Below are 15,092 nucleotides of genomic sequence, written 5' to 3'. Positions count from 1 at the left end.
AAATACACTGGTGCCCAGTTACTATTAGGCCTCTGGCTAGTCTATTGATTAGAAAGGTAATGTCAGCATATGCAGCTAGAAAAGTAGAAAACCAGTGGCTGGAAACGTGTATTTTTGACCCTCTGGTCATTCTGGTAGCCATTCATAGCCACAAGCTTGTGAGATACCTTTGGGCAGAACTGAGCCCAGAACATCAAAAGTCCCCGATAGGCCTTGCCCTACCCCTGCCCAGATGGGGAGGACCCCGCCTACTCAGTTACAATAGGCAACCAGCCAAGAAGTAAGGGATAAGATGGGACTTTCCTTCTAGCTCACGCTGCCTTTCGCCAGGAAATATGGCCGCTGCGTGGACCTGCTCATCCAGAGGGGCCTGTCTAGGTCTGTCTCTTACTCTGTCCTGGGCAAGTACTTACAAGACAGCTAGGGTGACCAGAGATGCTGCCCTCACAATACCCCCATCTGCCAAGGCTCATTTAAAGAATGCATGTACCCATATGAAAGTGTATCAGTCTATTTTTATTATAAATAAAGAGTAATTTATGAGTCAAGGGCCTGGACTCTCTGAAACACCAAAGACCAACAAGTGAAATAATTTTAAAGAACAGCTCTAATTGAAAGCTCTTCAAAAGGTGTTGAATCAATATAACCAAACTAACCCAAGAAAGAAGGGCTGGGCTTGGGCAACCAAGGCAGTCAAGAGTTAAGGGTACAATAGAGGTGGGCTTGCCCCTAAGTTTGAGAAGCTTGGCTTTGAGACCAGGGATTGGGAAGCAACTGCTGGGAACCCCACTATGTTCCTCCTGAGAGGTGGGGCAGCCCAATCACTGTCCAGAGCAACTTGGTGCCCCACCAGCCTACAGCATGGAAACACCCACACTCTGCTCTAGCCTAAACCTAACGTGTAATTGGGGTGGAAGCCGGAAAGGGAATAAAAGGGGACATGGGGCCAGAGGCTCAGGATCAGGGCACTCATTCAGGCTTTGCTGCCAGGCTCCCTAGGAGAGGTCCCTGCCAGTCTGCCAATGGGCACAGACATCAGAAAGAGTAGTCAATAGGGCAGTGCATGTGGGCTGGAGGTGGCCCACGTACCAGTCACGTTCTGGTCATAGCAGATCCTGAGAGAGGTGATATTTCTTGGAGCTACAAGCTGCTGGATCCGCTGCCTGCCTTCCAGCCCAGGCTCAGACCTGCGGTTGACAAGCTAGGTGTGACTGCCGGTTTCCTCAACTAAAGGTCCAGGTGGGATCTCTGGGGTATGGCCCTGGCCCACACACCCCCATTTCCTCCTAAAGGAAAGACAGGCATAGGCCTGAGCTGGGGCTGGTAGAAAGAGGACAAAATGATACTCACATAGGACAAGTCCTCAAGACCTCTGCCCAGGGCCCGCCCTGACATATAGCTGCTGTCAGAGCCACTGGATCCACTGGCTGATTGGCACTGGGATGACACCTCTGAGTCTTCAGGAGCTGGGGAGGAGGAAAGTGAGCTGTCACAGGGGAGGGCCAGACCCTAAGCAATGCCCTCTTGCCTCTGGCTAAGCCCAGACCTACTCAAAGACAGCTGGCTGCCCAGCTCCGCTTCAGCCTCCAGTGCTGCTTCTTCTGGGAAGCTGGTAGAATACAGGGGCCAGCGGAGTCCCAGAAGAGCCGGGTCTCTGTACAGATGCAGGTTGAGGGACCCCAGCATAGAGCAAGAGGCAGGGTCTCCAGGAAGGGAGCTCGAGGCCCCCAGATAGGGGCTCTCATAGTCAAACGGGGCCACAGCAACAGAGGCCCGAGAGCGAACTTCTGTGTAAGAGAGAGGGTCAGGTTGGGACAGGCCAGAGCCCACCTGGGCCAAGGTCCTAAAGGGAGCACAGGCTGACAGAGGTCATTATTATCTCCCATGCAGCATTCCACACCCGCACTCCCCTGTAGCCTGCCTGCTACCTCGGCACTTCAGGATGTAGTTGACAGTGCGGTCGTTGATAGCTTCCTCGCTGGGGTCGATGTCCTGCAAGGCCTTGTTCCCCACACCCATGGACACCATCTCAGCCATGCGAACCTCTGGGTGGAGAGTGAGCATAGGTGGGGCCTCTCTGGACATCAGCCTTGCCCTTAGGCCTCTGTGTCTACCACCCCCTTGAGTAAGTCCTTCCTGTACATTCATACCCAGCATACTAGCCATCCTGTGCACTGAGCCTTTCTGGTGCCATATTCTCCTCCCAACAATCCTGGGGACAGGTGTCATACTCAGGTTAACACTGTGTCCACAGTCGGGGACAGTGACAGTGGGACTGCCTGACTTTGAAGTTCCTTTCCTACACTGGCTGCTGCTGTTGGACCTCCCTGCTCCCAAGCATTTCCAGGTCCCTAGGCCCTGTATGGGGCCCTGTGGGACATAAGCTCTCCAGGAAGGGGACCGTTGGATGAAGTAGGGGCAGGGACCCACCCTTGTTGTAGATGGCCTGCCTCCAGAGCAGACGAGAAATGTCAGCTGTCCAAGCCTGCTTGGTGGCCAAGCTGGCAGCCTGCAGCACAAAGGTGTCCCTGGCCTTGCGACGGCGGAACCAGATCTCAAACCGCAGGTTGTTATCCCCACAGCACTCAGTGAGGCCCAAGTCTGCCGTCTGTGTGGCCAGGAGAGGGTCTTGGTGAGGCCAGAGGGGGTGAGGGTAGGGCAGGGAGCATAGGAGGGGTCGAGTGGGCCTACCTTGAAGGAACGCTTGTAGGCGTATGTGTCGATGCCCGTTGGTCCTCGGCGAGGCTTGCTGAAGAGCAGTAGCTCCTCAAAGAGGAAAACACGGCGCAAGGACTTACGGCGCCCAGCACGTACCATGAACTCATCCTGTCGCACCAGCTGACCCTGTTCCTTCAGGTTAACCTGCCAAGGTGGGGCCCAGTGAGTGCCCAGCCTCTCCTGCCCCCTCTCTTCACACCCACCGCACCTGCCCACCATGGCCTGGCATGACTCACATCACAGCCCTGGATGGCGTCCATAGCTAGCAGGTCGTTGCCATGTCGCAACTGGAAGCGCACAAGGCTCTGGGCAGCCCGCAGGGCACTCAGCTCCTGCACAGCACCCCCGCAGGCCCTTGCCAGTTCCTGCAGCAGCAATGCATACTTGCTCATACGCTGAATGGGCTTCAGCAGGTAGGAGGCCAAGTCCAGGTGGTCCCCCAGTGCTTGCTGCTTGTCCTGCCAGGTGGGTAGGAGACCATCAGGTGGCTTCAAGGTACTTACTTCCTCCATCCCCTCCTCCCCTAGTCTCCGGCTCATCTACCTTGAAGAAGGAATGACCGAAGCTGGTCATCAGGGCATCAGAGCGAGGTTTATTCTTGCTGTAGAGTGCGTACATCCCAAACTGCAACCTCTGTGAGGACACACAGATCAGTCCAGGTGCAAGGGGGCCAGATACCCTCAGCCTGAGAGGACCAAAATGCCAACAAACAATTCCCCGGGAAGATTCCCCCTGCAGATCCAGTCTGCCTGGCTTTGAATGAGGGGTAACCTGGAAAGAACAGGCACTGTGCTGAATGGGGCTTGCCCACAGGGCCTCTGCTCCTCCCATTGTCTTGGACCACCACTCTGGGCTCCCTCACCTTGGACTACTCCTTCTCTTGCTCACTACACTCAGCCACTTTGACCTGTCTTTTCCTTAACTACTGAGCCTCTTCCCTGCCCCAAAGCTTTACACTTGATCTTTCCTCTGGATAGAACGCTCTGAGTCCAGCCCCTCCCCTGGCCTCAGCCTCTCAAAGAGGCCTCTAACTGCCCCACCCCCCAACCCCACTACTAAATCACGATCATGTATATATCCTGATTATTTTCTTCCTGACCCCAACTACCATCTGGAGTTACCTTTTTTACTTTTGTCTCCTCTACTAAACGTGATTACCTACAGGGACAGGGACCTTACTGGTCTTGCTCATAGCTATACCCAGCACAGACCCTGGCACCAGGCATGTGCTAAGATCTCTTTATCGAGCGTGGCATAATCAGGTAGGGGCTGTGTGACCTGTGGGCTTACATGGCGCAGGAACGCATAGGCTACCCGGGATGGGTGCTGGGTACAGGCCTCCAGCTCACGCAGGAAGAAATGACAATGGAAGTCCCGCAGCTTCTCCAGGTTGCCAAAGAGGTGGGCACGCTGGCCACGGAGGCCCTGGGGCACATCGGGGCGATCCAGCTCAGGGAAGTAGTTCTCCACGGTGTAATCAAGAGCTCGGACATACTCCCGCTCCGTAGCCACCATCTCTGCCAATACCAGCTGGAGCCTACCAGACAGGTGGAGTCAAGATTCAAGACATCTCTCCTGCCACTGCCCTCCCTGCCCTGCCCTCTGCCTGCACCTGTTGGGGGTCCTGGGGTCAGAACTGCCTGGTGGAAGCATGGTAGGGGATGACCCTGGCTGGGCACCACCTTCAGCATCTGGTCCGTGGGAAGCAGCCACGATAGCCGCATGGTGGCAGTGGTGGGCAGGCTCTCTGAGACTCTGCCCCAGATTCTGATCGAGGCTATATGCCTTCCTCAGGGGAGGGGTGGCAGATGCAGCAGGGAAACGGCTGACACACAGGCTAGCTGTGCTGCCCGTTGTGGTCGTCGTCAGTGGTGGCTTCAGCGCAGCCTCTAGCTTCTGGTCCAGGGCCAGCCAGGTGTCCTGGCATCGTGCCCAGGCCCAGCGGCACTCCTGGCGAATGCCCTCGGAGCCCAACCCTGTGGCCAGAGCCCACATCTTTCGGAAGTGGGCAGGAGGCAAGTCAGGGTGCTTGGTCCAATGCAGCTGCAGCCGTTGCAGCACGACCCCTGGGCGTTCCTGCTCCAGCTCTGCCAACACCCTCTGCCCCTCCTCAGCCCATGTCGAGGCCTGTAACACCAAGGCCAGAGAGGCACTGAAGGCAGAGCCCACCCAAACCATTGAGCCTTCTCTTCTACCCACTCCCCCAGCCCCACAGAATGATGGCTCAGGCCACACCCCCAGTGGTTGAATTTTGGGGTCACACCAAAGACAAGGAAAGAGAAGAGGCAGGATGTCCTGAAAGAGCTCAGGCTGTGGTGAAGCCAGGAAGCCACCCCTCCATCCCCACTGACCACCTGGAGCCAGGGACAGGACACCGCACCTACCTGCTTGAAAAAATGCAACAGCCTCTGAGCATCTGCCAGCCGCTGCCGCCGCTGGGCCAAAGCCCTGGAGAAGTCAGTCAGCTGGGCTTGCAGGGCCAGAAAGCGGGCCCCAGCAGCGCCCAGCTCAGCAGCCTCCCAGCCAGCCAGTGGCTGCAGAAACCTTTCCCCTCGCCGGACCTGCTCCTGGAGACAAAGACTGGGCTTAGCAAATCTGGGCCATGGTCTAGCCCCTGAGCAGTCCTTTCCACAGATATCTACACGTCATTGTCGAGTCTCTCTTGTGACTGAAGACCCTCCCCCCACACCCCCATCCACTCCCCTGTCTCTGTGCCTCTCTACACAAACTTCCTGGAGGAATTATTCTCCTCGGTATCAGGTATCACTGTTTCTTCACCTCATCAGCCTAGTGCAACCTCACTGCCACCTCCATCCCCAGCAATTGTCTGGCTTCGTCTGACCATTGCTCAGCAGCCTCCAATCCTCTCTCTTACAGCTCTCCGACTCCTCCCCACTCACCCTATTCTCCTCCTGCTCCCCATCCCTCACCAGAGCCATTCAACACTGGTGTTCCTGAACACAGTCCACACTTTCTCTCCTCAGGCAATCTTATGTGACCATCAAATATCATCCACACACCTACGTCCCCCAAGTGACCCTGTATGGCCAGGTCTTTCTTCTGAGTTCCAGGCCAATCCCCATGGGTCTCAGTCCCTTATGGTCATCTCCAGAGCACACCCAAGACTGGACTGATGAATCCCCTTGCCTCAGAAGGCCCTTGTCTCCTGGTCGCTCTCTCAGAAGAGACGTCCACTCACCCCTACAACCTCCCTCTCCATTTTTTGCTTTTTAATTTTATTTGAGAAAGAGACAGCACACATGTGCAAGCATGGGAGGGGGGTGAAGGGGGAGAGAGAGAGAGAGAGAGAGAGAGAGAGAGAGAGAGAGAGAGAGAATCCCCAGCAGGGTCCACATAATGCAGTGCTTGATCCCACAACCCTGGGATTACGACCTGAGCCAAAATCAAGAGTCAGACGCTCAACAAACTGTGCCACCCAGGCGCCCCTTCCCTCTCCTACTTACCTCACATAGCAAATCCCGGCAATTTCTAAAATCAGTCTCCTCTGCCACCATCTGGCTAGAGAAAGCATCATTCCCACTGGGCCATTAAAATGCCTCTGTGGACTCTACATGTCAGTCCTTCAAATCACTGTCTAACCAAAAACTAAGATAATCTTCGTAGAACATGGATCTGATTGTGACTTTTCCACTTAAATTTTATACTGCTACGGGACCCAGCAATCTGGCCACTGTTTTTCCAGCTTCATTTTACCTCATCTTATTTCACTCTCTCTCTTTCTACTGCCCTGCATTTCAACCTCACTATCCTTCTTATGGCTCCTCAGGCAAGCCGTGCTCCTTCCTGCCACAGAACCTTTGCACATCCTCTTTGTTCCCTCAGCTGGGAATGTCTCTCAACCCCAATCCCTCTTTCTCCTGGTTAACCTATTCTTCAGCTCTCATCTCAAAAGTCAGTATCTCAAGAAAGCTAGACCAACACCCCTTCTGGGTCAGGTCTTTTTTTTTTTTAATTTTTTTTTTACGTTTATTTTTGAGACAGAAGGAGACAGACCATGAACGGGGGAGGGTCAGAGAGAGAGGGAAACATAGAATCTGATGTAGGCACCAGGCTCTGAGTTGTCAGCAGAGCCCGACGTGGGGCTCGAACTCACGGACCGTGAGATCATGACCTGAGCCGAAGTGGGACGCTTAACCGACTGAGCCACCCAGGCGCCCCTCAGGTCTTTTGTAATAAACTCAGAACCACCTATGTTCTTTCCGGAGCTTTTGCCTCAGTTTGCAATCACACATACGTGGCTCTGAATCTTTGACTACAATTGATGTCTGCTGGATTGTAAATTCCAAGAGAGAAATGGATAGATTTGCTCTCACCCATCCTGCATTCCTAGTCCCTAGCAAACTGACCCAATACCTAGGGAATAAACAAGTAACCAAACTCACCTGAGCAACCTGGTCCAGCTCCTGAAAAGGGCCTTGGGCCTGGAGCAGCATGTCCAGTGAGGGCTCCCTTAGCTCCTCAAGTGCTGGCCAGCCCACCTGCTGTAGCCATACTTCAATCTGGAGGGGCACAAACAGGGAAAAGAATGCTGCTGTGGGGTGAAGGTCATGCTTGAGATCAGAGGCAGGGCCCATCTGAGCAGATAGTTCCCACCTGATGCAGCCTGCCCTCCTGGGCCTCCAGAGTCTGGACCAACTCTAGTGCCTGTACTCGCCGGTTGCTCTGCAGGGTCAGTTGGTGCAGCAGTCCATCTACACAGCCATAGAGCTCATCAACTTCATCCACTGCTGGCCTGGTACAGAGTACATGGTCTTATGGCTCCTATTAGATGCCTTGTTTCACTCCACCCTGTCCTGGGACCACAATCCTGGCTCGTTCTGAGCCAGCCAGCTGAGTCCTTGGCATGGAATATGGTGGACTGGGGCAAGAGCGGGGATCTGAGTTTGCGCCTACCTGTAGTCTGGGCTCAGGGTCACCTCTGGGACCTCTTGCTTCAACCATGCCAGCTCCAACCCCCCCTGGAACTGTAGCCATGCTAGCCAGGGTGAGTCTAGCACGTGCTGCATCAGGACTTGTGTCTGCTGGAGCAGCCGACCAACTTCCTATGATTAAGGGCAACAGTAAGCGGAGGTGAGCATCGGAGAAAAGGAGGAAGATAGGGAGCATCTGGAGAAGTGTTGAGGGGATACTCACCCCAGACTCCATGGGCTGGGGCACAGCCTTCATGCTCTCAATGGCCTCCTGGAGCAAGGCACAAACCACCTGGAAGCTTTGCAATAGGGCTTCCAGACGCTGTGAACAAGGGTAGGCATGACCAGAGTAGTGCAGTGCTGGTCCCAGGCATCCTGGATCCCAGGCCACTGCAGCCAGCTTTGCACTGCTCAAACCAACCCAGGAGAGACTCCTCTGCTGGCCAGGTTGCCTGCCACCCACCCTATGCCCTGACCCACTGCACTGACCATCCGGAAGTCCAGCCAGGTCTGGTGGCAGTAAGGCAGGCCTCCTCCCATTGAAGCTGGCAACCGAGAAGTGGAGATGTAGGTCAGCAGGCTCTGATGAGAGGGCAGCTGCTGCAGCTGCAAGAAAAGACGGTGTAATGGCTCCTGCCTGGTGGGAAAGCATCCCACCTGCACCCCTAGCCAAAATGGCTCAGTACCTGCAGCCTGGAAGGCACCTCCTCTGGCATCTTTCCCACCAGCAGCACCTGGTATACTGACCCTGGGGCTGCTTCCTGCAAGGAATTTGAGTTTAGCCATGTCCCCAACCCTATTTATTTATTTATTTTTTCAACGTTTATTTATTTTTGGAACAGAGAGAGACAGAGCATGAACGGGGGAGGGGCAGAGAGAGAGGGAGACACAGAATTGGAAACAGGCTCCAGGCTCTGAGCCATCAGCCCAGAGCCTGACGCGGGGCTCGAACTCACGGACCGCGAGATCGTGACCTGGCTGAAGTCGGACGCTTAACCAACTGCGCCACCCAGGCGCCCCTCCCTATTTAAAAGGAATGGCTGAAGGCAGGGGAAGATACAACCCTGTACTCACTTGTAGTTGGCTGAGCCCCCAGAAGAGAGAAGAACTTGGGGAACAAACTCGGGCATCCACCAGCACGGTCAATCCCAGGGCCTGTACTTCAGGCCTAAAGAGGCAGACTTCAGTTAAGTATCTAATTCCCCAACCTTGCCACCTCCTGGCTCCAGCTCCCCCCAACCTCCTCTCTATAACCTGGGAATGCTTCGCAGGTAGAGCAGGAGGCGGATAAGTTCATGGCTACTGCACTTGGGGTAGAGCCAGGCTGGGCTATGGGCACACAGAAGCAGCACTGCCCGGCCTTCTACATCCCGAGTCCCTGTGGGGAGAAGACAATGAACACCTGCCCAATCAAGTCACCCCACTTCCACTACCTCCAGTCTCTCCCAACTACCTGGTAAGGTAGCCATGCCACTGGCCAGCAGCTCCCAGGAGAGGTCTTGGGCCAGGAGGTAATTAGCAGGCTTAGGGAGGCAAGATCCACTGGGGTCTTGGGAAGGAAAATGGCTTGGGTGTGCATTGGGCACTCACCCAGAGACCCCTCCTCAGACCTGGGCTTCAGCCTGAGTAGGGTCAGAGCCCTCCCCCAGTCTTGGTACCCATCTTTAGGAACCTCCACTTGACTTCCTTGGCCCAGCCTCCCTTACCTGGCTCCAGTAGTTCTGAAGATGTCTCAGATAAAGGGCCTCCAAGGTCCACAGGATCGCTGTCCAACCCCTCAGGACCCAAGCCAGCTGGCACTAACCTGTCTGGAACTTGGTCTCTTGCCAAGTCTCCCCCTCGACTATCACTCTTGCCCTGTGCGAGACTGAGGTGGGAGGACACTGGACATGGGAGGCTCTCCACTCCAGATGGGGTGGGTTCCTCTAACTGAACTGAGGAACCTCCTAATGTGTCCCCCTGCCCTTCCCCCGGCCCATCTGCAGCCATCGGTCCTAGGGGTGACTGAAGATCCCCAGGCACGGAGCTGCCAAGAAGCCCTTCTCCCTGGGCTGTCCCTGCTGGTGATCTTGGAGGATTAGGGTCCTTAACCTGCACGTGGGGAACAGGTTCCTCCTCATCCCAGGCATCGCTGAAACTGCACACAGCAAACCTCGAGTCAGTGGCGTGTCCCTGGGAGTCTGGGGACTTATCCCCAACTTCCAAGGGCCCTTCCATCACCCTCTCCTTAAGAGTAGGTCTGCTCAGGACAAGTGGGAGAGGGGCTGGGCCCTCACTGTGAGGCTTCTGCTCGTCCAGGAAATGGATTGAAGATGTTCCGGTAGGGCTCGGTGGGTGACCCAGATAGAAGGCACTAGGCCACAGGAGGGGCCAGTCTTGGTGCCCGGGTAGAGGTATAGCGCAAATGCGCCTGAAGTTCAGGCCTGAAACGACAGAGAATGACAAGGATCTGTCCCTGCGCGTCCGTGCTCACATCAGCCTCAGCCAAGAGCGCCCCCACGCTCGGACGCGCACTCACCACCACGCTTGGCCGGCCTACGCATGTGGCACGCTCAAGGCGTGGGCGCGGGGCTGCCTCCTGCTGACGCCCGCCCAACCCGGCCCTGCCCGCCGCAACACTCGCACACCCCATCCCTCGCCTGTCTTTAGCCCTCACACCCCCGCACGCGGAACCGCGAAGCCGAGAAGCCGCACATCCGAGCCCTCGAACCTTCCACACCGCCATGGACGGCGGGTACAGCGTGACGCCCCGGCGTCCACTGGCGCCGCCTCCTGGCCGCGGGGAGGGAACGCAGGGCGGCGGAAGACCCGGCACCGCGTCGCCCCCTAGGGGCCGGAGGACAGAGCTACATCCCATCCCCAGGCCCGACGGCAGCTGCCCGGACTCCAGTGAAAGCCCTGAGGCGCGCGGCCCTCGCAGAGTCCTAAGCCCGCCGCCGCCTCCTCCCACCCTCCGGGCCAGGCGGCTTGGCTCCACTCCCACCTTCGGGGCCCGCTTACTTGACTCGACTGCTCTATCGGCCCGGAGGAGCAACGACTACCAGCCCAGCCGTTCCAAGGTGCCCACTCTCCGGACTGCTGGAGAGTGCCAGAAGCGGTCCGCCCGCCGGCAAAAGTGGTGTAGATGCCGGAGGGTGCATGAGTGGGTGGGTGCCTGGGCCGGGAGGGTCAAGGGAAAGGGTTTTTGGGAGTGGGGGGAATCTGCTCTTGAATGCACGAAGTATGGGCGGGGGGGGGGGGGGGGTGCCCCACTCTCTGTCAGCAAAACTGGGAGCATTCACAACTCACGAGAAGAAAAGTGTGGGCCCAAGATCCCAGGAGTCCCCTGGAAAGAGAAACTTCCTAAGCCCAAACCAGCAGCTTGGGGCTGCTGGGAACCAGTAGGGGTATCTTCACGGAGGGTAGGAGGAAAGGGCCCCTCCTTTGCAGTCCTCAATCTTCTGCCCAGGCCCAGGCCCCAAGACACAGGTTTGTATGATTCCAAGACCAGATGGGGGACTGCTGTCTGGGCTGGAGGATGGGGGCAGGGAGGCCTCTGGGGTAGGAACTACCCAGGCCTGCCAGAATCCACCAGGCCCAGACCCTCCACTCTGATGCATTCCTGTCACTTTCACCTACACCCCCTCCCCACAAAGTCCAGCCAAGGAGGCTGGGACTGGGGTCAGGGTCCTGGAGCCAGAGATACTAACCCAGGCCTGCTCTTGCACTTACCTTTTGGGTGAGCTCCAGCAACTCAGTTCTCTTTAAGCCTTACTTGCCTGTAAAAAAAGAAAGTCATTCCTTTTTTTCCCCCTGGGGTTGCCACAGGACTCGGAAAAACCCTCCCATATGTCAATGTCCACTCGCTGCCAGCATTTGGGCTATATTCATGCCCTCCCCATCATTTCACCCTCAGTCAGGGGATCCTGAACTGGTGAAAGTTACCTGGAGACTTGACCTGTGAGATCCCTCCCAGCTCAGAGGTATGAGGTCCCTTTAGGGCATGTGTGCCTGGCCTGACACTCCCCAAAATTTGTGGGAAGATTGTAAGAAGGTAGGCTGTGTGGCCAGAAGAACACACTGTGCCCACAATATGCTCTGGCCCTTGGTTCCTGGGAGGGGAGGGGGCAGTGGGTACAATGACTTCCTTGGCTCTAAAGCATGAGCCTGGAAGTTGCCGGAGGAGCAAACCAGAGTGTCAGAAGCAGGCACAGTGGGAACAGCATCCTGCCCGCCCCATCCTAGCTGCCACATCAGCCCCCAAAGTCCAGATTCTCAGACCACGTTCCTAGGAGCCTTCTTCATGAGCTGATCTGGCTGCCAGAGGAGCTTTGGAATTGTCCTGCTCCATCCCCAGCTCCCAGCCCGGTCCTCTGGTCCCACCCTCCTAGAGCTTTAGTGAGCATCAGGACCAACCTTGGCTCCCTCCCCAACTGTCCCAGGGCCGCCCCATTGAGTCATTGCCTCCTGCTCCCTCCCTCTCCTTCTGTTGCCCACTGTCTGCCCACCTCCAGCCACCAGCCAGGCCTCCTAAGAGCTGGGGAGACCTGCTGGCAGGCACACATACCCTTTCAATACCAGAAGCAGGTAAGAGTCCCCAAGCCACAGGCCACAGCTGACCCCAGCACTGCTGGGCACAGGCAGACAGATCGAGGGTCAGGGTCAGGCCTTAGTTTATTCACTCCACAATACAATGTGCATTGTAGCTACATGAAAACAGTGTTGTCACTTCTGTACTTCCAGCACTTAACATATGGCCTGACATAGAACAAATGCTTAGGGGCTCCTGAGAGTGGTCACGTTACTCCTGTCCCCATGAGGCTCCCTATCCTTGAGCCAGATGTAAACCAGAGTCACAAATAGATTCAGAGGCTCAGTCTGAAAAGGAAACAGAAAAGGCAGAGAGCTGCAGGATGCACAGTCCTAGGATGGCAAAGATATAGATAGAAATGGGGACATACTGAGGCCTAGAGGGGAACACTGGGGGCTGGACCTGGAACAAGCCCAGGCTGCTGACCACAGGAGGCTGTATGGGCTGAGTTTGCAGGACTGAGCAGTGACTCATGGGGCCCATCTCTGTGGCTCTGCTGGCAACAAAAACTACTCACAACAGCTTTTTCCACTGAGATCATAAAATAGGGTTGGACCTCCCTCTCTTGCCCCTTCCCTAGCCTTCCCTCAGCCTCCCATTCCTTGCCAACATGAATCAATCAAAAACAGGAGAGGGGCTATGGGCCTAGTGATAAGAGACCCAAAGTCATTGCACTCACTCCATCCCAAAACTTGCACACTCTCTTAAGTACTGCCCTAGATAGCAAGGGTGACAATATCCCCAAACCTTCCAGATCTCTCTCACTTTGGGCCAAAATAAACTCCAAACTCCATACTGCCCTGAAAAACTCATCTGATCACAAATCTTGTCTGTTTCCTCTACCTGGAAAGCCCATGCCCATCTCCCCTGGTCAAAATCCTTCTTCCTTCAAGGTCTGGATGCAGCTCAGGGTGCCCTGAAGGCCATGTCTGCCATCTTGCCCAGTTAGGTGGTGAACCGCAGACAAGCCCCTGACTTGCTCACTCTCCTACATCCCAGGTGCCTGCCTCTCCCTGGCTGTGTTCACCTGCTTCCTCCCCCTCTTTCTCTGACTAACTCTGTCTTCCTGGCTGTCCCACCATCCTTAGTTACCCAGGACCAAGCCAAGAGCCGCCTGTACCCTCACACCTATACCTTTGGTAGTGTGATTGTGTGAATTTGACTTCTACTACGTTTCTAATCTAGAAATTCTCAAAGGATGTGGTCTCTGTTGTCTCCCTTGAAGGGAGCTGATTAAGATTACAGATTTCTGAGGGGTACCTGGGTGGCTCAGTCAGTTGAGCATCCGACTCTTAATTTCAGCTCAGGTCATGACCTCACAGTTTGTAGGTTCAAGCCCTGCATTGGGCTCTGTGCTGATGGTGCAGATCCTGCTTGGGAATCTGTCTCCCTCTCTCTCTGTCCCTCCCCTGCTTCTGCACGCATGCTCTCAAAATAAACTTAAAAAAAAAAAAAAGATTACAGATTTCTGGGTCTGCATAGCCTTGCTGAGTCAGAACCTTAGGGCGGGCCCAGGAATCTGCATGTTTGACAGATTCTCAGTGATTGTGATTCTAAAGTCTGAGAATGGCTGCCTGCCCTCTCCAGCGTCTTCATGTCCCCAGGCTGCTTGAACAGATACAGGCCTCCCATCCCCAGCCTTCTTTTCTACCAGCCCATCCTCTACCTGGGGTTTCATTCATTCCATCTGACACCAATTGCGTTTGAGCTCCCAAAAGGCACATTACTGCCCACACCACACTCCAGATCACAATTCTCCCAGACCAACTTTCTGCCACCTCCGAAATTCAGCAGTGTCACCCCTCAAGCCTTTGTGTCCCTGGCTGGTCTCTCCAGAGTACAACACCCACTGCTCCTAGCTTTTTGCCATGTGTGCTCTGGGCGTCCTTTGTTTATGCTGTTCTACCTGGAATGCACCCACCCAGCTTTGCCTATATTGTCTGAATCCCTACACACACTCTCACCCACACTAGCTCCTCCCAAAGCCTTCCCAAATCTCCTCAGGGCCCCACAGCACTTTCCTTGCTCCTTGCCTTGCGATATAAGACCTGTAGTGGCATGGGGTGCCCAGGTGGCTCAAAATACTTCTTGGGGTACCTGGGTGGCTGTTGGCTGATTTCAGCTCAGGTCATGATCTCATGGTTTGTGAGATGGAGCTTTGCATTGGGCTCTGTGCTGGCAGCATAGAGCCTGCTTGAGATTCTCTCTCCCTTTCTCTCTGCCCCTCCTGAGCATGTTCTCTCAAAATAAACTTAAAAAAAAAGACCTGTAATGGCAAACATTTATGATCCCTTACTGAGGGCCATGCTGTGTACTAGATTCTTATTTTGTCATTTCATCCTGACAGCAAACTTATAAAATAACTGTTATGCTGTCTTAAAGATGAGGACACTGAGGCTCACAGAGTATATGTAGCATGCCTAAGCTGACATAACTGTCGAGTGGACTGTTTAACTACCAGACCCTATCACTGCCAAGTATAAATGTGAGGGCAAAGCTCAAGTCACTCCTCCTCCCATTTTCCCATTCATAACACAGAAAAAGTAAATGCTTGTTGACTAAATATGTAACCTTCACAGCATCCAGAGTCCTTCAGATCTATAGAAACAGAAAGTAGGTTAGTGATTACCTAGGGCTGGGCAGTAGGGGATGAGGAGTGGCTGCCAATAGGCACAGGGTTTTCTGGGGATAATTAAAATGTTCCAAACTTAGATTGTGATGAGGGTTGCACAACTCATAAATATATTAAAAACCACCAATCTGTATATTTTAAATGGGTGAGTTTTACGGTATGTTATATACTATATGTTATATAACTCTATGTTATATATATAGCATATGTTATATCTCAATAAAGTCGGATATTTTCTTAA

At 54.7% G+C, this 15,092-nt stretch overlaps 2 protein-coding genes across 14 annotated transcripts in view; one reads left to right on the top strand and one right to left on the bottom strand.

The window, feature by feature from the left end:
- Nucleotides 1-548, top strand: part of KCTD19 (potassium channel tetramerization domain containing 19) — a 31,505-nt gene extending 30,957 nt beyond the window's left edge. For 4 of the 6 annotated variants that reach the window (XM_045046100.1, XM_045046103.1, XM_023246097.2 and 1 more), the window contains one exon: nt 311-548. In XM_045046100.1, coding sequence (XP_044902035.1) covers nt 311-424 — 114 coding nt within the window. In that variant the 3' untranslated portion in view covers nt 425-548. The remainder of the gene's footprint in view (nt 1-310) is intronic. The other 2 variants (XM_045046101.1, XR_006590391.1) reach the window with 2 other exon arrangements.
- The window catches only part of PLEKHG4 (pleckstrin homology and RhoGEF domain containing G4), a 35,985-nt gene extending 24,575 nt beyond the window's left edge, over nt 1-11,410 (bottom strand). The window contains exons 1-22 of one of the 8 annotated variants that reach the window (XM_045046099.1): nt 11,361-11,410; nt 9,926-10,072; nt 9,356-9,786; nt 9,103-9,198; nt 8,904-9,027; nt 8,724-8,817; nt 8,336-8,410; nt 8,139-8,255; nt 7,873-7,971; nt 7,633-7,781; nt 7,333-7,471; nt 7,122-7,238; nt 5,103-5,285; nt 4,331-4,845; nt 4,009-4,255; nt 3,262-3,351; nt 2,955-3,176; nt 2,692-2,862; nt 2,431-2,608; nt 1,929-2,045; nt 1,551-1,787; nt 1,351-1,466 (exon numbers count right to left, since the gene is read on the bottom strand). In XM_045046099.1, the coding sequence (XP_044902034.1) occupies nt 1,351-1,466; nt 1,551-1,787; nt 1,929-2,045; nt 2,431-2,608; nt 2,692-2,862; nt 2,955-3,176; nt 3,262-3,351; nt 4,009-4,255; nt 4,331-4,845; nt 5,103-5,285; nt 7,122-7,238; nt 7,333-7,471; nt 7,633-7,781; nt 7,873-7,971; nt 8,139-8,255; nt 8,336-8,410; nt 8,724-8,817; nt 8,904-9,027; nt 9,103-9,198; nt 9,356-9,638 (3,369 nt within the window). In that variant the 5' untranslated portion in view covers nt 9,639-9,786; nt 9,926-10,072; nt 11,361-11,410. The other 7 variants (XM_045046095.1, XM_023246094.2, XM_045046097.1 and 4 more) reach the window with 7 other exon arrangements.
- Nucleotides 11,411-15,092: the final 3,682 nt, after the last annotated feature.

Source organism: Felis catus, chromosome E2 (genome assembly GCF_018350175.1).
Source record: "Felis catus isolate Fca126 chromosome E2, F.catus_Fca126_mat1.0, whole genome shotgun sequence".
Taxonomy (NCBI): domain Eukaryota; kingdom Metazoa; phylum Chordata; class Mammalia; order Carnivora; family Felidae; genus Felis; species Felis catus.
Note: the sequence above shows the minus strand (reverse complement) of the source record. Positions and strands in the feature narration are given on the sequence as shown.